General features: G+C 33.1%; 1 protein-coding gene and 2 long non-coding RNA genes across 3 annotated transcripts; 1 reads left to right on the plus strand and 2 right to left on the minus strand.

Annotated features, from left to right (window-relative positions):
• Positions 1-869: 869 nt before the first annotated feature.
• LOC114263227 (putative disease resistance protein At4g27220) lies at positions 870-5,629 on the minus strand. The gene is made up of 4 exons (XM_082883885.1): positions 5,012-5,629; positions 4,838-4,920; positions 1,334-3,672; positions 870-1,249 (listed from the first exon to the last, which is right to left on the minus strand). Exons 3-4 carry the CDS (start codon positions 3,617-3,619, stop codon positions 905-907), a joined length of 2,631 nt encoding a protein of 876 aa, XP_082740011.1. The 5' UTR covers positions 3,620-3,672; positions 4,838-4,920; positions 5,012-5,629; the 3' UTR covers positions 870-904.
• Positions 5,630-9,334: 3,705 nt separating this feature from the next.
• LOC145797239 (uncharacterized) lies at positions 9,335-15,807 on the minus strand. Its single transcript, XR_014338524.1, has 3 exons — positions 15,684-15,807; positions 13,307-13,366; positions 9,335-9,395 (listed from the first exon to the last, which is right to left on the minus strand). It is a non-coding gene; the product is annotated as an uncharacterized LOC145797239 (long non-coding RNA).
• A 5,144-nt stretch (positions 15,808-20,951) lies between these two features.
• LOC114262114 (uncharacterized) lies at positions 20,952-23,669 on the plus strand. Its single transcript, XR_014338525.1, has 3 exons — positions 20,952-21,389; positions 21,818-21,905; positions 23,373-23,669. It is a non-coding gene; the product is annotated as an uncharacterized LOC114262114 (long non-coding RNA).
• The last annotated feature ends 1,760 nt before the right edge of the window (positions 23,670-25,429 follow it).

Genomic DNA, 25,429 nt, shown 5'->3' on the forward strand with positions numbered 1-25,429 from the left:
ATAATTTTTTTTTTGTTCTGATACCAAATGTTTTAAGGTGTTGTTTTTAAAAGCTTAAACAATTTTGTTATATTTAGATCTAGAATTTAAAAATGAAAGTATTTGTACTTGTTCATTTTATCTATATAAAAAAGAAAAAAATATATAGATATATTGGAGAGCTATTTATTTTTCTTTATATTTTCAACAAAAGTAAAAACATTCGGTTCATCTCACTTAGTTTTTCTTTTCTAATTTTTTTATTTTTTATTTTCACATCCCTAAACAAATCCTACAACCAAACATAACTTAAGAATTCATAGGTTTTGTGATTAAGATCTATGGTTAGAAAATAATATTATCTCCGCGAGGTGGTTAATTTTATGTCTGATGTTTCCGTTTCAAAATCTACTTTAATTAGGTTTCAACTCAAGATCTTTCAGGTGCTATTAATCTTATTTTGGTTGGGAATGAATAAAGGGAAATTTTTCATACCGACTCCGTACCATATTTCATAACTTTACCATATTTAGTCGTAATAAAATCACAAAAATACATTAGTTTGTTCATCCAAAAAAAAAAAAATCTTAGTTTTTTTAATGTTTATAATATAACCACAAAATTCAATAATAACTAACACTACAAAAATTAGTATACTTCCTTACGATTAAAGGTAATATGTGTACAAAAATTTTAATAATAGATCTTTGAACTCAAAAAAATTGAACTAGAAATTTATCCAAAATGAAGATAGCTGGCTTAGATTGAACTTATGTGTTGTGGATTCATATCTAAAATGCATTTAGACATTTATTAAAGTTTTTGAGTAAGTTTATGGGGCAAATATTATAGGTATGCAGCACTATCGAATTTTTAATCACATGGTAGTATTGATATTTCTAAAAACTCATAAAATGTATGACAGTCATACCTTGTCATTAAAGAGGGGTTGTGGTTTAGAAATTTCTTCTTCTGCTTCAGATCCACAAATGCTGTAGAAACTCTTCAGATTGTCCAAGCTAAAAAGATATAGAGAATGCAGGTCACGAAAAATCAGAGGCTTATCCTGGGCCCCTCTTTTCTTATTAGCTACTACTATTGCTTTCAAGTCCCAGCAGTCGGATATATATAGATCTCGGAGACGCGGTAGGTTCCAAAAGGATTCATTCTCTTCTTGTTGGACTGGGAGTTTTAATTTTTTGTCCCCTATTATTCCTGATATGTCTCCTACAGAATCGATTGTCAAGCCCTCCAAGGCAGGGAATGCCACCTGCAAAATTTAATAGATCAAACTTATGTTCTTTCAGTTATCAAGCATTTCCAAATCAACAGAAAAAGTTACAACAAAACAAACCTTTTCACAAAAGAGAAGTCGTGAAGGGTTAGAATTGTTTGCCTCTGTTGTTGAAGTGTTTTTCATACTCGAATAGAAGCTTCTAAGTTTCGGTAAGTCCTTTAACACCATTTTTTTTAAATGATGAAAAATAATTTCCTCCTCGTCTCCTTGTCTTTCATTTCTAATAATATCTTCCATATCCTCACAGTCTCCTATTTCTAGACATTGGAGTTGCTTAAGACCTCTTGCAATGGAGTGTGTGAAGAGAAATTTAAATTGACAATTTTCAACACGCAATTCACACAAGTTACAAAAAGAACCTGGCGGAATTTGTGGTTGAGATTTTGGAAACTGTAATTCAGAAAATCCCGTTCCATCTTCGTCGTGAGACAAAACCTTTTTCATACCTGTAAGCTTAAGTATCTCAAGGTTCCTTAAACTCCCAAATAAAGCTATGTTTGTCATCAGTCGGCCACCATTTAGACATAACATCCGAAGCTTAACTAATGTTGGAAGTGATGATGGGAGGCTCTTTATAGGCATTTGACTCAGATCTAGGACTTCAAGATTGTTTTCCACTCCATTGAAAAACTTGTTGGGAAAATCTGTTGGTGAGTCATTGCTGCACTGTAACACCAATGTATGGAGTCCTCTACATTCCAACTCATTAGGAAACTCGTGTATTTTTGCGGTGAACCTTAACGAGATTGCCGAGTAATGTTCATATCTGCCTTTCTCTGGCCACTTTTTGATACCATGTTTTACTAGATATCTTTGCTTATCTTCCGCGATCGATATAGCAACATCCCGAATAATATCATGCATTTTGACCACACTTTCATTTCTGCCATCTAACAACAAACAAGATGTTTTGAGGACATCAACCATCGCAAGTACTCTATCTCTTACTTCATCAAATATATTCAGGTTTTGATCAAGTAACCTCATGCCAATGCTATATCTCACCAATTCGTCAATTGAAATCTCAGCATCTTCCTTAAACAAAGAGCAAAGCAAGAAGCATGACCGTGCATCCTTGGGCTCTAGACGATCATAGCTCCATTTTAATGAGATGAACAAATTTGGATCGATATCCGCAATTTCTTTTATCTTGTAATTTTTAAGTTGTCGCAGTGCATCTTTCCACGCATGCTCTGCCTTGCCTTTCAATGCTGCTGCAACTGCACGTATAGCAACGGGCAAGCCTCCACATTTGTCACACACTTCCTTTGCTTCAGAAGGGATTTCAGAGTCCACAGAAATTTCAGCCACCTTCGTAAATAGGCTCCATGCTTCTGTCTTTGTTAACACATGAATTGGGAAATTTTTTAGTTCACTAGACTTTTGCATCATTTGGCACACACGTTGTTTCCGTGTAGTTATCACAACTTTGCAGCCCATATCACTACCAGTTGTAAAAGGAATTCCAATATCTGGCAAGTTAAGTTGCTCGTTGTTACCACCATCTGTAGTAGGAATTCCAATATCTGCCAAGTCAAGTGGCTCCCAAACGTCGTCCAATATTACAAGGGTTTTTTGCCCATTCCTCAGTCTATTCAATAGTTGACCTGCTCTTCCATACTCATCTAGCTTTAGTCCCAATTGACTTCCCAGTTCACCTTGAACTTTTTCCTTTTCCACAGCTTTGGACACAGTTGTCATTGCGACGGAATGAAACAGCCCATTTCTCTTTGCTAGTTGGCGAACCTCTTCCACCATTGTCGTCTTGCCAACACCGCCTGGTCCGTAAATGCCAATCATTTTAATGCTAGGATCTTTCAACGATCTTATGATCTCCTCGAAGATGTGTTTCCTTGAATCAAATGCTTCATAATTTGCAGAGAATGTGAATCCAACGTCTGGGAGAGGTGCGCGGTGCGACAGTGGGCATGTCATAAACTTGGCGCCCTCCTCTTTTAGGGTAATAACACCAGCAATCTTCTCTTTGGACTCCTTGCCTAGCCAGTAACGCCAATGAATATTTGGACACGAGCATTTGAAGCACGACTTGTTTTCCCTTACCATGTCTAATAGAAACACCTCGACTTCTGCTTTCATCCCATACACGGACATTAGCCACATCCAAACATCATTCTCAACGACTTCTGCATTGTCTCTGGCTCTCTGGGCCTTTCCATCGATCCTTCTCCACTCATCATCAAGTCTCACAATTTCATCTTCAAGTTTTTGAATGTTCTTCTTATAGTGAATCACATAGCCAACGTGAGACCAGCCAGCTTTGCCGGTTTTTATGACACCGTCCGAACATAATATTTTAAAGATGTCGCCCACACCAATACTCATTTTTGTATTCTATTTTTTCCCTCCTTTCCTTTTGGTCTCTTTTCTCTCAATTTCTGAAAACAAAAGGGCGCAACGTTGATAATTGGGGAAAAAAAAAAGTACATGAGGTTTTAGCTTCAGGAGTTCATTTTTTCTTTTGAGCCCTGCTTTTCAAAGAAAAAAACCAGAAGCTTTGCTTGCCAAATTTCCTGATTCTCACCTGGTTTGATTCCTCATTTGAGAACTTGGTTATTTTAGTTGACATTTTAATTATTTTAGCTTGATTAAAAAAATTATGTTTGAGATGATAGTTGACTTTTTTTTAGATGATTTGATGATTGTAAAACAAAAAATAAAATGATTATAGTTTAGATGTGATATTTTGTTTTATTACCAATTTTAGTCTATTTGGCCTTGTTTGGAAGGACTAAAATGACTAAGGCCAAGATTGGCATCTACTAAATAATACAAAAAGTCAAAAAGTCATTATCCTATTTAAGTCACATCATCTTATTTAAATCGCATCACCTTTCTAACACATCATATCAAACCCAACCCAAACCCAACCCATATAAGCCAATAAGTCAAAAAGTGCACTTTTTTAGAACATCTCAAACCAACCCTAAGTAAGTACAAAAAGACAAAACAGACTAATTTAGTTAATAAGACAAAATGTCACATTAAATTATAATTATTTTATTTCTTCTTTCACAACCATCACATCCAAACTTTAAAATAAAATAAAAAACGAAAAGTTTTTTTTCCAAATGGAGCTAAGCCAGGCTAAATTAGACAAAAAGTTAGTCTAAATTAGCTTTTCTCAAACGAAGACTTTGTCTTTATTGACTATTTTAACTAAAGATAGGTTCAATTTTTAATTCAGCTCAAAACCAAAGATAAATATGTCAGTAAACACCCCTAAAAATGATAGATAAATCTCACATATACACGTCACTTATTGCATAAAATACACATAAAAAATGAAGTAAAATAGTGAAGCTAATGCAGTGATAAATAACATATCTGCATAGGAGGCTATTTTCGTCATTTACTAATAAATGTTTTCTAGCACCTTAGAAATAATTTTTGTGATTTGAGAAGGGTCGGTGATATTTTTTTGGTAATTTATTTTTTACTATTTTATATGATTTTAGTTAGCTTTAAATTAGTTTTACAGTTTGTAATGGTAGATCTAGAAAGCAAACAAATAATTGGAGAGAATGTGGTAACGCATTTAACCTGTAGCCTGTAGGTGATCTTTTTCAGATAAGATAATGAGGGGAGTAGAAGATGCTCAACTCTGTTATAGTAAATTGTTACAACTGCATAAGATGAGTTTTGACGCTCAATGGGAGGGGAAGCTAAGCCACCAATTCAACTTTAATTAATGAGGATTTTGAACATAAAAACTACCTTGGAAAAATGTGAGAGTAGTTCAACTGTCAAAAACATGCAGCTCTACTACACTAACCCTCTTCTGGAACTCTGCTATAACTTCAAGAAAAGTGAGCTTAACAAAATAAACAAATAAATAATCAAGAAGAAAAAATAAAATTGAACATATCAAGAAGTTCTTGGTTGAAAGGATAATTTGTTATCATGACATAGAGAGAGAGAGGTGAGTATGTAGTTTCAAGTAAATCCCAAGGTGGTCAAGACCTGGGTATAGGGTGTGGTCTCTAGGAAAATTATTGGATATTCTTGGAGGATCGCGTGCTCATATTTCTTCACTAATCATCATTTATCATATCTCCTCGTATTCCTTAATCACTTAACACAAAATTATAAGTCTTACATTTTCCATCAATCATAATATCCTGGAGCACCACGTGGCCGTGCTCAATAGGAGTATCCAATAACTTCTTGTGGTCTCTCTATTCAACAATTTTCTTTTTATAATTTTCCCTATAATTATTGGGCTCTTAAATCATGAGAGAGCAATGCACCTTGTCTCTAATAATAAATTGATTGGAGGATGAGATTCGATGACGAATAGCCTTGCCTCTGTTCTGTGGAACAAATTGAAAAATACGCGTACAATAAGCTATAATTAATTTAACAAAGATAAAATGTTAAGTATATAGGAGGAAGTTAATACATTAGTTGATATTTATTTGATGAAACAGAAGGAACTGCATTAGTTTGACATTTTTATACTCATATACAAACAAAAATTATGTGTTATGTTATTGGTCTATAACTATAACCCATTAATATATTTTTATGGGTAAATTACACTGAGCTGCTGGGATGTTGTCGATCTTTAACATTAAAGTTGCTCTGGGCTGCTGCTGGGATGGAGTTGGGGTTGTACAACTGTGTCATGCAGGGCTTGTTGCATCTGTCATGGGATTCTGTTCTTTGCTGGTATGGTTCTGTTCGGGGCTGCTTGTATGGTGTTAGGGAAGTTTAACTGTTCTATGCTTTCTTCTGGGTTGGTGCCTTACCAACTGATCTCTGTCTTTTTATTAATTTTGTCAATGTTTTTGCTTGATCATTATCAATAAATTTCCTCTTTGGCTGTTTCAAAAAAATTACACTCACCTCCCTTAGAAAAATATAGTAAACTTTATAAGTTTGATATAATTACATTGTATTCTCTCAACATTTTAATTTATATAACATTTGGCCCATCTATTATCAAAAATTCGTTAGTTATATAAAAAAATAAAAAGATGATGTTATTATTTCTTTGAGGGTAAATCATACTAGTAGTCCCAACATTTTACTCTTTATGTTATTTTAGTCCCTATACTTTCAGTTGACTCAATTTTGACTCTTAATTTTAAATTTTACGTCAATTTGGTCCAATTGATAATATTATTAGTGTTTTTGATAGAAAATAATCACTAAATTGATTAAGATTAACTTACTAACCAAATTTATAATTTTGTTTCTAAAAATATGATACATCACTTATGTAATTAGACTAAATTGAAATAAAGTCATAAATTTAGAGTCAAAATTGAGTCAATTGAAATTACAAAGACCAGAATGACATAATGACTAAAATAGAGGGACTACCGACGTAAATTGCCCTTTCTTTTACACTGAAATTTTATTTCACCTCGTGTATCTTTTAATTTTACTAAAAAAATAGATTGTGCAATTATATCAAAAATTTTTAAGGACATCAGTACCCATCTTTTATTTATAAAAAAATCACTGTCATGCCAGTTTGGTGGATAATTCTGAAAGAATATTTTTTTGTTGATATTAAAAAAATAAAAAAAATAACTATTTTTAAATAGAAACCATTGGAGAGGTTTGAGGTCTGTGCTATTAGCCAAATATGTTCAAATAGAAGATTAAATGAAGAATAAAAGTTGCGTTTTCCTGAAAATGTGATCACGTTTGATTCCCTTCCGTTAGAGAACGTTGTCTCGTGGACTTATCACATGTCTAGGTCTTTTGGTGATTTTTATTTTTATTTTGACAAAAAACAAAATTAAACATTTTAGATACACACAAAAAGTAAATTATAATTTATATGTACAAAACAAACAAAAAGATCAAAAAAGTCTGCACATTTTTAAATTTTATTATTATTATTATTATTTTGGAAAATTTTTTTCCAATTTTTTTCACTTTTACAAGTGAATTAGGTGAAATTTTAATTATATATATATATATATATATGTAAAAAAGCAAAAATCCTAAAATAAATTCTGTAAACCAAACCAAATATGCATGTCTTGAATCACACTTTGCCCTGCTCCCAATTACTTTTATTCACGTCTCAATATTTATTACCTTATATTTCTTGTCTGTCAACAATTCATCATCCACACACAGCTAACAAAATTTGAATATGAAGAGTTGGGATGAGATTCAAAAGAAGCAGACTTATAGATTTCCGGTAGATGAGACCAATAAAAAGTTAACAACGATGTGTTGTGTGGCTATAATTTGTAGTACCTCTCCACTTACACTGTTGTTGACTTGCATTAACTTGGGGGTTTGAGTTTGGTTTGGAAAGTGGTATGATTTTTGGTTTTTAAATTTTTTAAGTTATTTTAGCTTGAGTTAAAAAATTTCGTTCAAGATGAATTTTTTGACTTTTTTTAATTTTTTGGAGAAAAAAATTGAAATGATTATGATATAGATATGACATTTTATTTTATTAATTTTTTAATTTATTTTGTCATTTTGTGACTATTCTAACTCTAACCTATGATGCCAAACAAAGCATCAATATTTAGTGCCCTTCCCTTATCATTTGCTTTATACATTTACGTTTGGTTTTTTTAAGCAGAAAATATTTTTTAAAAATATTTTTATTTATATTTTTGATATTTAGTACGATAAAAAATAAAAATCAAAAGAAAATAATTTTATGTAGGCAAAAAATATTTTTCATTTTTTAAAAACAGAAAACATTTTCATATTGAACTTAAGGTCTTTCACATATGAAAATATGAGAATTATGAATAAGGTCTTATGCTGTGTTTGGTTGAGGGATTTGGGGAGGGATTTGGAAAGGGAAAGAGAAAAGGTGTGTGAAACTATATGAAATATAGACATGATTTATTCACATTTCACCTAACTTTTCCATTTTCCTTTCTAAATTCTTTCCCAAATCCCTCAACCAAACACAACATTAAGGTCGATCAATAAGGTCTTTCAATATGAAAATTCCCCATTAACTTATTGGGCTCTTAAATCATATTGAACTTAAGGTCTTTCAATAAGAGCCCTATAAGGTCTTTCACATTTGAACTTTCAAAATGGGTGCCGAATGCTTCATTATGGAGGAATGAATCTTTTGAAAATATGATAAATAGAACTTAATTATTCATATTGAAACGCAATAATAATTTCGAAAGCAAAACAAGACTCATTAATATATATATATATATATATATTTTAATTCACCTCAAAACCAAAATAAATCAGTCAGTAAACAGTCATAGAAAGTGATAGATAGATCTCAAAATGGTGTGTATTATAATATTTTCCCAAACCCTAAGAGAGTGAAGTTAATGGGGAATTTTTTTTTTTTTTTTTGTGCGCGCGTGTTAAAGGTAGAATGTTAGTATGTTATTAAAATTAAGTTACAACTTAAAGGGGCCACCCCTGATCCATCAGCTCGAATCCAGACCTTCCACTTACCGCACCGCACCCTGAGGTGCGGCTACATGCCACTTAGCCAGAAGGGCCTCGACTAATGGGGAAATTTATAGGATGTATACCATATAAACTTTTAGTTACGATTTTTGTATTTAGTTATAACCTAATATGTTGGTAGTTATGATATATTATGATGTTAGTTATGACATTATTTTAATTATAATTTAAGAGTTGTTTGGATATACCTCATGTGTTGTTCAATTATAACTCAATTTTTTTAAAAAAAAATTATGACTCTCATAGTGTTGAGTTATACAATTTATGATAATTAAACTTACAAATGACCTAACTTACCACAGTATTTCCCTTCATTTATCGCATAAATACACAAGAAGTAAAAGAGTGAAGTTGATGTAGTGATAAATAACATTTCTACAAAGAACAATATATAGAAAGCTAATTTTGTCATTTACAACAAATGTTTTCTAGCACTTCTGGTATAAAAATAATTTTTGTGATTTGAGAAGGGTGGGTGATATTTTTTTGCTAATTCATTTTTTACTATTTTCTATAATTTTAATTGGCTTTAGATTAATTTTATAGCTTGCAGTCGTAAGATCTAGAAAGCAAACAAATAATTAGAGAGAATGTGGTAATGTATTTAACCTGTAGCCTGTAGGTGATCTTTTGCAGAGAAGATAATGAAAGGAGTAGAAGATCCTCAGCTCTGTTGTAGTAAATTGTTACTGTTAATGTACACTAAACCTAACCCACTAACCTAACCCACTACATCCATCCCACTAAACCTAACACACTTACCATCTCCACTACCACCCACCACCTCCACTACCATCCACTACCACCACTCACTTACCTCACACCTCTCCTATATAATAGCTTGTAACATACAATACAGAAACACATCAATCTTGTAACAACAAATCAATCAATAATACATGTGTTTTAACATGGTATCAGAGCTATAGGTTAGCTCTTGGTGATCTTCACCTTCCGGCGGGCGGCAACCTTGCCTTCACCGCCCGCCGGACCCCAACCATGCTTATTGAAACCTCCATCAACTCCATTACCTTCTGGTCCATCATCTCCAACGGCAGGTTCTGCAAGTTCAGCCAACCTCCATGGCTCTTCTAGCTCGAAACTCACATCGAATGGCCCTAGTCGCATCACAGAGATCAGCAACAAACCTGTCTCACCTCGCTTTCGATACAGTTCACAACAACCCATCAGATCTATCTTCTTGGCTCGAATCCATGATCACCGAGCTCAACCCTCTTCCTGAATTTCCCTCTGCAATAGCGTCAGAAACACCCAATCCCAAGAAAGTGAATTTCGTCCTCACACCAAGCCCTTCCGATGCCAGAACAATTGGGTCTCCAGGACCCTCCTCAGCCAGAGGCAAATCGGGGTTCAAAAATCTTCTACCGAAACTGAGCTTCAAGGCTCGGCGTTCTCAGTCCGACGCAGAGAGAGCTACTGCACATCCAGTAGTTGAAGCTTCGTCTCCATTGCCTTTACCGCAAGAGAAGCCTTCTATCTCGAGGTCATGGTCGCTTACCAGAATTTTTACTCCCAGGATGAAGAGTACAACATCATCAACACCGTGTTTCTCCAGTAGCCTGGCAGCAGTGCATGTAGTCATGATGATGATGATGGCGTTGTCGGAGGAGCTGTGGCAGAGCGATACGAACACGACAGAACGCATCTACTCCCCCGATCTCGGCGGCTACGGAGACACCGATGCTTCTCCTTCCGCCACCAGCTACACCGTCCTCCACATCATCAGCGATCTCGTCTCTCTCCTCTTCTATTTGATGAGCTCAACGGCAACCTCACCATGATCCACATGGGCTTCTGCTCAACCCTAGCCTTCATCATCATCCGCATCTTCAAGCTCGTCGAACCAGTCTCCATGTCCAGAGACCTCTATCTCTTCTCCTCTCTCGGTCTCCGATCACACTACAACACACATACAGCTTTCTCTCACACACGGTTTAGCGAGAGAGGGGACACACACTCAAGAGACCCACTCTCTCTCTCTCTTTCTTTTTCTTTTTCATTCCTTTGCTGTTCCCACTCACGACCAAGCCAACCTGTAAATCTCCACCATTCTTTTTTTTTCTTTTTTATTCTTTCCACTCAACTTTCTTTTTCTTTTTTTTATTATTTTCCTTCAAAAGACTTTTGGCCAAGACATATCTGAGCCATTCCACCATCTTTTTTCTTTTTCATTCTTTCCACTCAACTTTTTTTTTATTATTATTTTACTTCCTCTTTTGAAACAAACACAACTTGCTTTGTCCCCCTTCTTTTCCTTTCTTTTATTTTATTTAAACAAAAAAAAAAAAAAAAAAAAAACAACAACAACAAAACAGACGAAGCGGACTGCAGACCAAACTCATTTTATTCATCTCGGGGCTCACCCCGATCACCATTTTACATTCAAAAAAAAAAAAAAAAAAAACAAAACAAAAAAAAAAAAAAAAAAAAAACAAACAAAAAAAAAAAAAAAAAAAAAAAAAAAAAAAAAACAAAAACAAACACAACAAAACAAACCACACCCACAGCGGGATTTTTTCTTCTCTACTCTACTGCAGGTCTCTTCTTCTTGCTTTTCTCTTGGGTGTCCCTTCCCGGTGTTGCCTCCGTGTTTCCCACTCCACTGGGCATGATCAGTACTCCCTGCTCCTCCACTGCAGCATATGGCGGCCCTCCAAATCGGAACATCACAGTGGCCTTCCGCTTCAGCTCCTTGTTTTCTGCCCTTAGCACGCTTATCTCTGCTCGCGCATCCTTATACATGCGTTGGAGCAGCGCCAGCTGGGCGTTTAAATGCTGCACCTCATTTGTCCTACTCTGCAGCCGGTTCGACAAGTTTGTGACCGCCGTCATGCTTTCCACACATGCCTTCAGAGTATACTGATTGGCCTCCACATCCGACTGCACAGCCATTTTTTGCTCCACCGACTGCATCGGAAAGTTCAACGGAGCAAACCCAGTGGTGTTTGGTTGAGGTTCACGGGACACCGCACCTGCTATCTCTCTTGTGGACTCGTTGAGGTCGGGAAAGAGGGTAAGCAGCCCGCGGGAAGACGAAGCCATTTTTTCTGGGCAACAGAGTGTTATAGAGAGTGTTACAGAGTATCTTCTCAGCAAAACCTTCTCAGCAAAACGAAGAGTTTTTCAGAGGATTTTCGCCAATTGTTTGTCTTCGCCTCTGCCTCAGCTCTGTCTTGGTTAAATAGCCGAGGCAGCCACGCGCATCGCGCGCCTCTTCTCGCCGACAAACTGGCACGCCTTTTCATGCATTCGGGCACGCCTTTTGATGGCACGCCTTTTGAGGGTGCGGGCACACCTTTTGAGGGCACGACTTTTGAGGGCTCGATATATATCTACATGTATATTTTTTTTTTGGGCCGCCTATCTACCCACTCATACAGTGTCTTCTACCCCGGTCAGCTTTATCAATCCCTTTGTTTCAACCTCAAATAGGTTTCTATCTTCACACCTATTTGAGTTTGAGGGGGGGTTATACCAGTATCATGTATAAGTCGCTCATGGCGCACTCCCTAAGTCGCCTCCTCGGTGCACCACCACAGCTGCTCCAACGGTCCGACATGACCCCATAAACTGTCTTCTCCAACGGTCCGACATGACCCCGTAAACTGTCTTCAACAACGGTCCGACATGACCCCGTAAACTGTCTGCTACATCGGTCCGACATGACCCCGTAAACTGTCCTGCTACAACGGTCCGACATGACCCCGTAAACTGTCTTCAACAACGGTCCGACATGACCCCGTAAACTGTCTGCTACATCGGTCCGACATGACCCCGTAAACTGTCCTGCTACAACGGTCCGACATGACCCCGTAAACTGTCCTGCTACATCGGTCCGACATGACCCCGTAAACTGTCTTCTCCAACGGTCCGACATGACCCCGTAAACTGTCTTCAACGGTCCGACATGACCCCATAAACTGTCTTCTACATCGGTCTGACACGACCACACAGTGTCTTCTACAACGGTCCGACATGACCCCGTAAACTGTCTGCTACAACGGTCCGACATGACCCCGTAAACTGTCTTCTACATCTGACACGACCACACAGTGTCTGCTACAACGGTCCGACATGACCCCATAAACTGTCTGCTACATCGGTCCGACACGACCATACCGTGTCTCCTATCCTGTTTTGTTACTCTCTTCTGTTTTATTTATCAGTTTACTTTTCTGTTTTGTTACTCTCTTCAAACTCAAGTTGGTTAGTTCCTATCCTCCTTGAGTTTGAGGGGGGCTGTTAATGTACACTAAACCTAACCCACTAACCTAACCCACTACATCCATCCCACTAAACCTAACACACTTACCATCTCCACTACCACCCACCACCTCCACTACCATCCACTACCACCACTCACTTACCTCACACCTCTCCTATATAATAGCTTGTAACATACAATACAGAAACACATCAATCTTGTAACAACAAATCAATCAATAATACATGTGTTTTAACAGTTACAACTACATAAGATAAGTTCTGATGCTCATGGGAGGGGAAACTTAACCACCAATGCAACTTTAATTAATGAAGTTTTTGAACATAAGAACTTACCCGGAATAGTCGGAGTAGTCAAAAACTTGCAGCTCTATCTACTATCTCTTATCTGGAACTCTGCTATAACAGTTCAACAAAATAAACAAATAAATAATCAAGAACGAAAAAAAAAATAAACATATGAAGAAGTTCATCATTGAAAAGCATAATTTGTGATCAAAATATGGTACGCTAGTTTATTCCCAACCTATCAACCATTTGACCCTTTTATTTAGGCATTTATTTTAAATTGGTAAATACATATATGTTAGTATTTTTATAATTAAAATATAGAGGCTTGGGTAAAAAATTTAGATATATTCGCAATAAAAAACTTTTCAAGACCGAGTCAGCTTATACCATGAGCCATGGTCTAGCCTTAACCTTGGGCTTGACTTAAAATATTAATTGGTCAATTAACAGACATATTTAATAACAATTAATTTAAACTTTATATTTTTTTAAATTATATTATGATTTATGAAGTTGTGTCAGGCACCTTTTGTATATCTCGCTTGGAAATAGATTATTTTAGTAATTTTTTAATTTTTTGTCTAAAATATAAGATACAAAAATTTAGTTTGTTTGGGATAACTTTTTGATTTTTTACGAAATAATGTATAAAAAGTAAAGAAAAAAGAGAATTTTTGAATTTTTAGTATAGTTTATTAGAATTGTAACTTTTGTAATGTCTTTTTAACTTTTAAATTAAAAAGTGATGTTCCCAAGCGAGGCCAAAGAGCCTTGAAATTGGGTTTCCGTCACTTTGTACATGAACAATTCTCAATTCTAATTGAGTTCTTGAAAATTTGTTTAGTTCATTGCACAACTCAGGAGTTACTTGGCTCACTAATTTATTTATTTTTTAAATTAATAAATAAGAAATATGTATATATTTTTTGATATTTTCATTAACACATTTTAACTTTAATTAAGGAATTTATATATTTATTTTTAAAATATATTTAATATCTATTATATCAATATTTAGTTATATTTACATCTAATTTCTATTTGGCTAGCCATAGATTATGTTTTTAAATTAGAAGTTGATCCAAGAAGTGATGGCTCAATTTAAAATTATTTCAAAATTATCAATTTAAATTTTATCAAATTTTCATATAATGTTTTCCTCGATAGGATTAGATTGTTTGATAAATTATAATTTATAACTAAAATTTTCATTCATATTTTTTATTTAAATATTTTTATATTATAAATAATTAAAATTTCATTTGATTTTTTAAAAATCTTAAATTAGATGTGAGTTAGATATGGTTAAAAATTTATTTTGATTTCCATAAATAGTTTTTAAATTTAAAAAAAAAATAGATATAGCTAGATAGATCAAGAGTATTGTCTTTATGTCACTTTTACTAATATTTTGAAATAAGTATATTCAAATTATATATGATTAAAATTCAATTTGAACTTTTATTGCAAAAAAAATACAAATTTAAATTAGATGTGGCTTAAATATGGTTAAAATTCATTTTTGACTTTCTATCTAAAAAAAATTCCAAATTTAAAAAATATAAATTTGATTCAAAAGCTGATAATTTTTTGCCTGTGCATTTCTCAATTTTTAAAAATAAAAAAATAGAACAATTTTAATTAATACTGTGAAACTCCTAAAAATTTTGAACAAAATATTACTTTTCATTCATTTCAAATTTGTTTAAAATATAAATTGTCTAATGTAGTTTGAAAAATTATAAATACTCCCTTATCAAAAAAAATTATTTAACATAATTAACTTAAAAAATAAAATTTTTAACTGCTATTTTATACAATAATAAAATTAAATAAATTATTAATTAAAATAAATTTTTTACATAATTAAAAATTGTTAATTAATTTGATAATTTATTAATAAAAAATATCATTTGTTATGAAATTAGAAACCTAAGGAGGCGCGATGTAATTTTCAAAATTACAGAGAATAATTCATATTTTAAGCAAATATTAGAGATGTGTTTATAATAATTATTTTTTTTTAAATAGTAGCTCTAGTATAGATCTGAACTCAAAACTCTTAGGTAGTGTCTGGTTGAAAACTTATTATGTGTTTTTTTTTTTTTTTTTAAATGGTTGCTGAAGTATAGATCTGAACTCCAAATTCTTATATAGTGTTTGCTTGAGAATTGACAGTTTGATAGATGACCGTCTAGACATTCTCTCAATTGTCCTTTCGATCGACCGGTTGTTTGATAAAAATTAAAAATTTAACATTAAAATCTTTAGTATCAGATAAAATTTTTAACCCAAATCTTTACTTAAATTTTATGAAAAAAAATAATAATAACCATTAGAAATGCACTTATAGTAATCAAAATCTGAAAAGCAATGATGCAGCAACATCTACAGTAAAAAGAAAAGAAAGTAATAGTATTACCGTATTTCTTGTCTGTCACCAATTCACCCTCCACACAGCTAACAAAATTTGAACATGAAGAGTTGGGGGGATTGAGATTCAGATCCATTCAGAAGAAGCAGACGAGAGAACTAAATAATGGTAGAGAATACCTTGAGAGTTGCATACAATATGCAATTAATTGTCAGCCATTCGATTAAAACAAATTCATCTTGACCATTGAATTTTTTAATAATTGGGAAGGGAAATCGCTGTAACCGGTGAAAACCACTCCCTCGATTGCCTCCCACTCTCTCAAAATTTTAAAAAATGATGTATATTATATTAATAATTAATAAAATAATTTTAAATTAGAATATTTTGTACTTTCAAAATTTCAATAATTTGCATCTTCAAAATTATAAAAATTTGCACTCTAAATTATTTATATTACAAAATTTGTAAAATAGTATATAAATCTAATTTTATCAAATATTGATCTATTTTATTTATTATCTTTATTATATTACAAATTTTTTAAAATAGTTTACAAATCTAATTTTATCAAATATCGATATATTTTATTTATTATCATTATTATCTGTTATATTTCTCTGTTTAAAGTTATTTATATTTTTCTATTTATTTTTATTTGTTATTATTCTTGTTTTATATATTTATATTTTTCAATTTTTCTTGTTTTTATATATCATTTATATTTTATATTATTGTTTGTTCATTTTATAGAAATAGGAATATTGTAAGACTATGTAAGACTATAGGCCATGCTTGATTGGGGGTTTGGGAGGGGGAATTGGATTATCAATTTGTGAAACCTATCAAATCCATGTTTGTGTGCAAAAAAATGTCATGGAATTATGAATCTCCTTCCTTGGTGGGATTAGCATTCCCATGAGAGGGTTGAGATAGCTAATCCCTTCACACAAATTGATAGCTAAATTTCTATTTTGCCCTTCACTTTACAAAACTAACAAAATGTATATTATATGTAAGGAGGGTTTTTAGGTAATTTTACAGATTTAATCCTATCTAACTAATATCACCACACTAAAGCTTTGTTTGGAAATAACATTTTGGCTAAAATAGTCATACAAGACAAAATAGACTATTGTAGCCAAATAAGACAAATGTTACATCCAACTCATAATCATTTCATTTTTTCTCTCACAAAGGTTAAAAAAGTCAAAAAGTCTATCCCAAACGAAACTTTTTAAGCCCATGCTAAATAGCCAAAAAGTCAAAAAGCCAACCCGCATCCCAAACGAGCTCTAATACACAAACAAACATATTTTATCTTATATCTACAATCTAATACCACCACTCTAATAATTTCCTTACTCAATCTCGCTGTACTCATAATCCTATCCAACTTAATTCGCCAAACAAACGAAGCCATATTGTAGGGGTTGTTCGGGATGCTACTAAAATAACACACTTTTTGTCTTTTTATCTTTTTTTATATTACATCATCTCTCTACTTTTCTATATATATTTTCGTAAAAAGTCCAAAAAAATTATTAAAATAGTATATTCTCAAAATACGGATTGTCTATTGTAGTTATGAAAATTACATCCCACCCCTTCAAATTTTTATTCACATAACAAATGGTTCATTTTATTAATAAATTATCAAATTAATTGATAATTTTAAATAATGTTAATAATTTATGTAATTTTATTATTATACCGAAGAACAGTTAAAAATTTTATTTTTTCTGATAATTCTATTAAAATATAAAATAATAACAAATGAATATTTATAATTACAAAAAATACTTTATATTTAAAATAAATTTCAAAGAATATATTTATAATTTACCTCATTAATTTTTCTTTGGCTTCTCACTCCACAACTACACCCTCACCCATATTAATGCACAGATTTTGCTGTGATTAATTTTCAAATAACTTGCGGAAATATGAAAATCAAGTGCAATTAGTAAAAAAGAGAGACTCTTCCTTTGGAAAATGTAGGAGTATCTCCAATAGCCTCGGTTAAAAAAGCTTTGTCAAAGTTATTTTTTAGTTTGTAGAGCATCTTCACTAGGTTGTTATTGGAGCAGTCAAAACTATAATATAACAGCTTTGGATAAAAAGGACTATAATATAACAGCTTTGGATAAAAAGGGGTTCTCTAATGGTTTCACATAGCAGTTGCCAAATTTGGCCAAAACCAATTGATTTCCTTCCTTTCCTCCCTCCTTTCTCATCCTTTTCCAAAAAAACTTCCTAAAACAAATCAAATCTTTTTATAAAAAAATCACCATTTTTTTAAAACAGAATTCACCAGTTGTGAGAAAACAACCAAACCCTTCAAAAAAAAATTAAAACAAATTTCACCAAAATTTTAAACAAAATCATACCAAAACAACAACAACAACAACAATCATCCAATTTCAAATAAATTTTAAGTAATCTCAAACAAATTTATAGAGAAATTTCAAACAATCAAGCAATTGAGCAATCTCAAACAAATTTCAAACAATAAATACCTGGATTTGAAGATGGCTGATCGATTTCAGACGATTTTAACATTCTGAAGCTCACTACAACAAAAAGCATTTTTGGCGACACTTTTTAGCAACCAAACAAAAATTTAGTTGCCAAAGATACATAATTGGCAACAGAATATTTGTGGTCACTAAAAAATAAACTTTTGGCAACGAATTTATGATTTTGGTCGCTATTGATTTTGGCGCCAAGTGAATTTCTTGTGCGGGAGCGCGAAAATCTTTTCAGCGACCAAATTAATTTATAGCGACGGAAAATTTAGTCGCCAATTGTATTTGTTTGGCGACAAACATTACTTGGTTGCCTAAAAATCTAAATAACATTTATGGCAACCAAATTAATTTGGTTGCCAATAAATTATTTGTCTTTACCCTAATTTTTTATTGCCAAAAATTGTTGACAAGTGAATAAACAAACAATTGACCTAACTTCTTCACATTTTCTCATCCATTTGAAACGGCACAGCACAGAACGACACAGCACAGATCAGGTATGTACTTCTTCTCTTCTTCTTCTTCTCATCTTCTCCTCTTCTTCTTCTCTCTCTCCCTCTCCCTCCTACTCTCTCGCGCCGCTGAATGAGAAAGGCACAGCAGTGCTCGGCGGCAGCAACAGTGGGCGGCAGCAAATCGGGACCCTCTTTTTGGATCGCTGCTCTGTTCTCTTCTCTGTCTCTGATGTTCTGAATGTAGTCCCTCTCCCTCTCCCTCTTGCTTTCTCGCGCCGCCGAATGCCAACGGCATAGCACTGCTAGGCTGCAGCGCCGAATGCCTAATTTTTATTTTATTTTTTATTTTGGGAATATTCATGGTTATGTCTGTGTATGTATGTACTCATAGATTTGTTAGTTTTCATGTTTATATGGGATTGAGATTGTTGCTTTAGCTAGTTAGGTTACACTGTTTATGCCATTGTATTATCATATCCTTTTACATCTGTAGAACTTTTTAACTTCTATAGGTCATATTTTCGTGGTCCCATAAAATGTTCTATATATTGGTTAGTGCATTTTGGTCAAAATAATTTGGAATATATAAGAAATTTGGGAGATTTAGATACTCCAAGTTAAGGATAAACATAAATACATGAGCAAACCCTGTATTTAGTAGGGTTATATTTGATATGAGAAGAACTTTTCTTCCAAAACCCTCAATCCCAATCATTTTGGTAAAATCCTTACTGCATTCAATTTGCCCTTGGTTACAATTATTTTGATAGGATTTTTAGTGGTTCGAAATTTGAATGTGAAATGATTATTTCAGTGTAACTAACAATAACAATAACAACCCAAAAAAAAAAAAGAAAAAAAGAAAAAAGAGAAAAGGAAAAAAGAAAAGATTATTCTGATGTAAGAGGTGTTACCGCTTGTGAGTATAACTTTTCCTTCTATATGTATTATCCTAATATGATGCATCGGAAGAATGGCCAGTTTGCTTCATTGAAAAAAAATTCAGCCTCTTCTAGTTGGGATTCTACTAAGAGTTGACTTCAAGGAGATGGCACACCTCGTCCAGAAACTGTGTGAGTGGCAACCTGAATCTCAAATTGTTGTTTTAAATATATAGACTGATACTTCACTATCTTCCGCCTAATTAATCTTTATAGTGAATATCATTTTCTGCAATATTGTCCAGTGTTCGAAGATGTCAACATTGTGGTGTTGGTGAAAATTCTACTCCTGCAATGCGTCGTGGCCCAGCTGGACCAAGGACACTCTGCAATGCATGTGGGCTTATGTGGGCAAACAAGGTATGTATAGTCTTGATCATCAAAATCTGTACCTTCTTTTTTTTCGAAGGTCATCCAATATATTCTCATCAAATTGCTTTTTTTTTTTAGTGTGATCGTGAATATATTCAATACCCTTCGCAGCATCTAGCGCGATCTGTGAGGCCTATGCTAAATAAATAAATACCTTTGAGTAATGGATCAATCTGTTGAGAGGCCTATGCTAAATAAATAAATACCTTGAAGCCAAAACCCAATCAAGTTTGTCACGATGTCTACTAGAGTGATAGCCAATTTTGATGTGGACTAGATTGGATCATCTATGGTTGCAGGTTTACAATCAATCATATCTATTAGAGATGAGGATTTGCTATTGTTAGTTTCAATTCTTCTTCTTATGGAGGCCATATTAGAAATTCGTAAGGTTGCAACATCTAGAACATTAGAGTACTTGATTTCTCATTTATTCACAAGCAAATTTCCCTGTGGCAGATATAAGAAAGATGGTTGCTCTTGTTTGATTTTGTTTTTGTTTCCTATTTACATTTTCGGGAAAACTCAGGGAAAAAAGTTTAAATGTTAGAAACCAACTACAGATCAAGCAAGTACTGACTCTTTTGTTCCCCCCCCCCTTCCAAAAAAAAAAAAAAAAAAGAACTAGTTAGGTGATGTATGCTTGTGTTGCTTGTACAACTAAGTTTCATGATACATTGGGCACTTTGTTTATGCTTTCAAGCTTCCCTCTATATGAATTTAGATTTTTTTTTTTTAAATAACAATATGCCCAGATCCCGTCCTTTATTTTTCATCATTTATAAATCCATGTTTTGTTCTCGTAATTAAATTTTTATATTCTTGCATGCATTTTCATGGTTATGATGGTTGGGTTTTGAGATTAGAATATTGAAGGGATCTTTTTACTTGGGAAAGGGAGGAAGATGACAAAGACATTAATTTCTAATTTTGGCCCGAGATTAGAGGCAAAGGATAAAATGTTATGGACTTGGGAATGTAATTGTTAATATTGTGGAGCTTCATTTTGTAGTCATCATCAAGCTTCATAAGGTCTCTCAAGGTTAGTATTCAAACTCATTTGGAAATCCTTCATTCCATCTAAAGTCCAAGTTTTTTGTTGCTTGTGATTTGTTAATTACGAGAAATAGCTTTTATGTCCATTTCATGAAGGTTTGGAGTTTTTGTTTAAAATGGTGGGGTTATTATTAATATGTCTTGTTGATTTGAAAACGTTGATGAGACGGTGATTTGGATTTAAAATGAATGGATTGAAGAAATTAATTAGGGAGTCACTATTCTACACAGTTTTTAATCAGTCTTTTGATTTAGTGCAATAACTCTGTTTCTAACAATGAAATTGCAGGATGAAAGGAAGTTGTAGACATTATCCTAGTGAGAAAAATGCACCGGGTGAAGGACTATAAGGAGATAAAGGAGTACTCAATTAACAACTTTATTACTTACATAGATCTGGTAAGGAAGTATAAATTGTAATTTGGTTTGGAGATTAATTTAGAGGTATCAAGAAAGTTTTGTAATGATTTCTTATAATTTTTTTTTATAAAGAATTTTGTTTCCAAGTTGGAACCCCTGTATTACTTATTAATAAAATTTTCTTTTGCCCCAAAAACATTTCTTTACTCATCACTATCATGTATGGTGATTTTGTTTTCTATTTCATGATTTCTTGGTAAATGGAAGTGAATTCTATTGATTCTCTCAATCAATTTGTAGTGGAAGTGATCTTTATTTGTGGATGCTTGGGAACAAGAAATTTACATCAAACCAGATCTAGACAGGGGACCATATTTATAATGCATATATGGTGATCCTATTTTCTGTTTTAAACATTCTTGGGTACTGAAAATAACTATCTGAAATGGATTTATCTGGTGTTGCAGGAATAGTGGTATTAAAATAACCAAAGAGTAATTGACTATTTGGAATTGTTGCTTCTAGTGCATTTTTAAAATTATTAAAGGCTTTAAGGTATGTTTCTCTTCACTTGGTCAGTTTTCAATTATTATTATTTATTTATTTTTATTTAACATAAACAAGTCAATTGCTCTATTATTTTACTACTTACAAATATTTTAATGAACTTGATTGGTTTGAAGCTCTTGCAAAAGGAAATTAAATCATTGGAGGGTAAAGCATGTAACAAAGTAGGATTACAAGAATAGAAGCATCAATGGTTATTATGTTTACATGTTTGGAGGTATGATGAAACCATGGAGCTGTTCAGAGAGATTTGTAGCAAAACTTGAAGCTAATTTGAGGAAAATAGCATTTTTGGGATCTTTTTTATTATTTAAATCAAATGGGATTGGTGTGCATATAGTCATTAAAGTTAGCAGAGCAGTAGCAGTGTGCATGGGTAGTGTCTGGTGTGTTTGGGTATTGACCTTGTTCTAGAAGAGCAGCAGGAGCAGTATTTCTTCTGGTCTGGACTAGGTTCTTGATTTGCTGCAGTGTGCTTTTTGTGTCTATTGATTTGTTAGCCTTGGGTGATTTTGATTAGAATAGTAGTATGGTTCTAAGCCTCTTGTTTTCCTCAATGAATTTTTTTTTCCTTGATGCCTACCACTAATGCAAGGATCAATATTCTCTTCACTACTACATGATTCATGTCAAATATACTCTAACAAAAGCAAAACTGTTAAACTGTTAGTTTTTAGAGTTTTTAGAGTCCCCCCCCCCCCCCACAAAAAAAAAAAAAAAACTAATAAAACAAGTTCACCTATACAAATGTATGGCATTTCTGAGGAATAGATGGAGAGATTCTAAGACATGGAAATAAATCAATAAACCAAAAACATATGAATAGATCGGTAAAAACCAGACAATTGAGAGATAAGAAGCACAGAAAAATGAAGTAAAAAACAGAGAACCAGCTTCAAATGATGAAAATGTTAATGCAGAGAGAGAGAGGGAGAGAGAGAGAGAGAGAGAAACCTAAAATTCGAAATCACATGATTGATCCTCGAATAGGAGAGATTGCTTCGGGCAATGTGGTTGAGAGATGTCTATATACCTAAAATCTCCACAATTTCAACAGGAGAGATTAGTAAGAATCAGCCACAATCTAACACAAAATAATATTAGTCAGTCCAAATTAATACAAACAAACAACTGTGGTCATTGCACTCCAAGATCAAAAAATAATATTAAAAAAAAATGCTCATAATGTGGAGAGCAAAAGGATTTTTTTTCATCCATTAAACATGGGATGTACTCAATTCTCACTCATTTCATCCACTTATTGATAGTGACAAAGCTGTTTCAACTGTTTATATTCTCAAGCTACAATTGAAAGTACATTTCTGGTAGTATTGATTGATTTCTCTTTGTTCAACATCAACTTGTTCTAGATTAGCTGTTTGAGCATAGTTAAGCTGATAATGGTGCATTACACTGTGTCGTTTCTAGTTCTTTACATTCCTTTTGGTTGTTCAGTATCAGCAGCCAAACTAGATTGAAACACAAACACCATTCTCCACCGCTATCCCAAATTTCACAACCCCCTTCTCCTCCACCTGAACCTTTCGACCCAACTACTGGTGGGACTTCTTACAATTCAAGTACTGGCATTTTTGATGTATGAAAATTTGGTGCTGTGGGGGATGGAATAACAAATGACACAGAGGCATTCAAAACAGCGTGGGACATGGGCTGCTTATTTGAGTCAGTGGTCCTCCTTGTTCCCTACAGTTATTCCTTCATGATTCAATCCACAATTTTCACTCGTCCTTGTCAGAGTGGTTTTGTGTTCCAGGTAATTAATGTTGTCATTCTATTCCTCTTGAGACTTTTTTCAGGACTCCAATGGTAAAAAAGACTAATGTCTTTTGGTACTTACATTCTTTTATAGGTTGATGGCACTCTTATGCCACCAGATGGACCTAATTTGTGGCTAGATAGTAACAGTAAGCACCAATGGCTTATCTTCTACAGAATCAATGAAATATCACTGCAAGGAGGCGGTCTAATAGATGGGAGAGGAAAGAAATGGGGGGATCTTCCCTACAAACCCCACAAGGTATTACTGTTCAGTTTATTAACGAATGATTTCGTTGTTAAAAGAACTTCACTAATTCGCTATATGTGCACACAGGGAGCTAACAGAACCACATTGTCAGGACCATCTTATAGTCCAATTGTAAGTGAGTCACTTTGCTTAATATCTCTACCTGATTTATCTGGAGTTGCAAACCAAATTAGGGCTCTTGAATCAGAAAGAGAGGCAAAACGAATTGGAAAAGGAAGAGTCTGATATGTGTTTGGAAATTAATGGAGGAAGTCATGTCTGCTATAGAGTAGTGGAAGAGGAAAAGGCGCCAATTTTGGATATATTTTTATATAAATAAATATATTCAAATATATATAATCACATATATATTTTTTATATATATAATGACACTTAATTGAAAAGTGACATAAAAAATAAATATATCACATGTTAATTAAAAAGTGTGATTAAAAAATGTATATATATAATCACACCTAATTGAAAAGTGTAATAAAAAAATATATATAATGACACTTAATTGAAAAGTGACATAGAAAATAAATATATCACATGTTAATTAAAAAGTGTGATTAAAAAATGTATATATGTAATCACACTTAATTGAAAAGTGTGATAAAAAATATATATATAATCACACTTAATTGAAAAGTGACATAAAAAATAAATATATCATATGTTAATTAAAAAGTGTGATTAAAAAATGTACATATATAATCGCACTTAATTGAAAAGTGTGATAAAAAGATAAATATTATCACACTCAATCCAATCAAGTGTGAAAATATTAATCTAATTTTTTTTATCACACTTCTAATAAAAGTGAGATGTTTTCATGTATCAAAGTGTGATCTTTATCTGTTTTTGTAGTAGTGGTCACAACCCTTCTTCATGGTTGAACTTGAATTAATTAAGCTAAAAATGTGGGGGAAGAGGTGGTGTACTGATACATGACACTTCCTTCTGCACAGATTCTTTTCCGAGTCGTTCTTTATTTATTCTTTTTTTTTGTGTGTAGAAAATTCTTTGTTTATTCATTGTTTTGTGCAATCCTGACTCAACTGCCATTCTTTATCAAGATTTTGTGGCTAATGCACTTCCATATACAAATTCTGTTTAACTTTTTATTTTTATTTTTTATGTTTCTATATCATTACTCTATTTCTAATGCACACCATTACTCTTTCACATGCACACCATTACTCTTTCACATCTTGTATACAAAAATATCACTTTTTATTTGAAATGAAACAAGAGCAATAACTAGCCCCTTATACATAGAAATTTAAAGTACTTCAATTAATTCGCAACACAGAACACAAGAACTAGTAGTACATAGAAAAGAAAACCGATCTGCAATTCGAAACTGCATATTTTTATTTTTGTTGAAAATATGTTTTGGCAGAGGCGAGTAGTTTCTCTCTGGGTGGCAGATGTTCTTTGATGACAGAGCAATTAACATACTCTTCGATCCATTTGTAGAGTC

The sequence above is a fragment of the Camellia sinensis genome, chromosome 8 (genome assembly GCF_055761805.1).
Source record: "Camellia sinensis isolate YWXY chromosome 8, ASM5576180v1, whole genome shotgun sequence".
Taxonomy (NCBI): domain Eukaryota; kingdom Viridiplantae; phylum Streptophyta; class Magnoliopsida; order Ericales; family Theaceae; genus Camellia; species Camellia sinensis.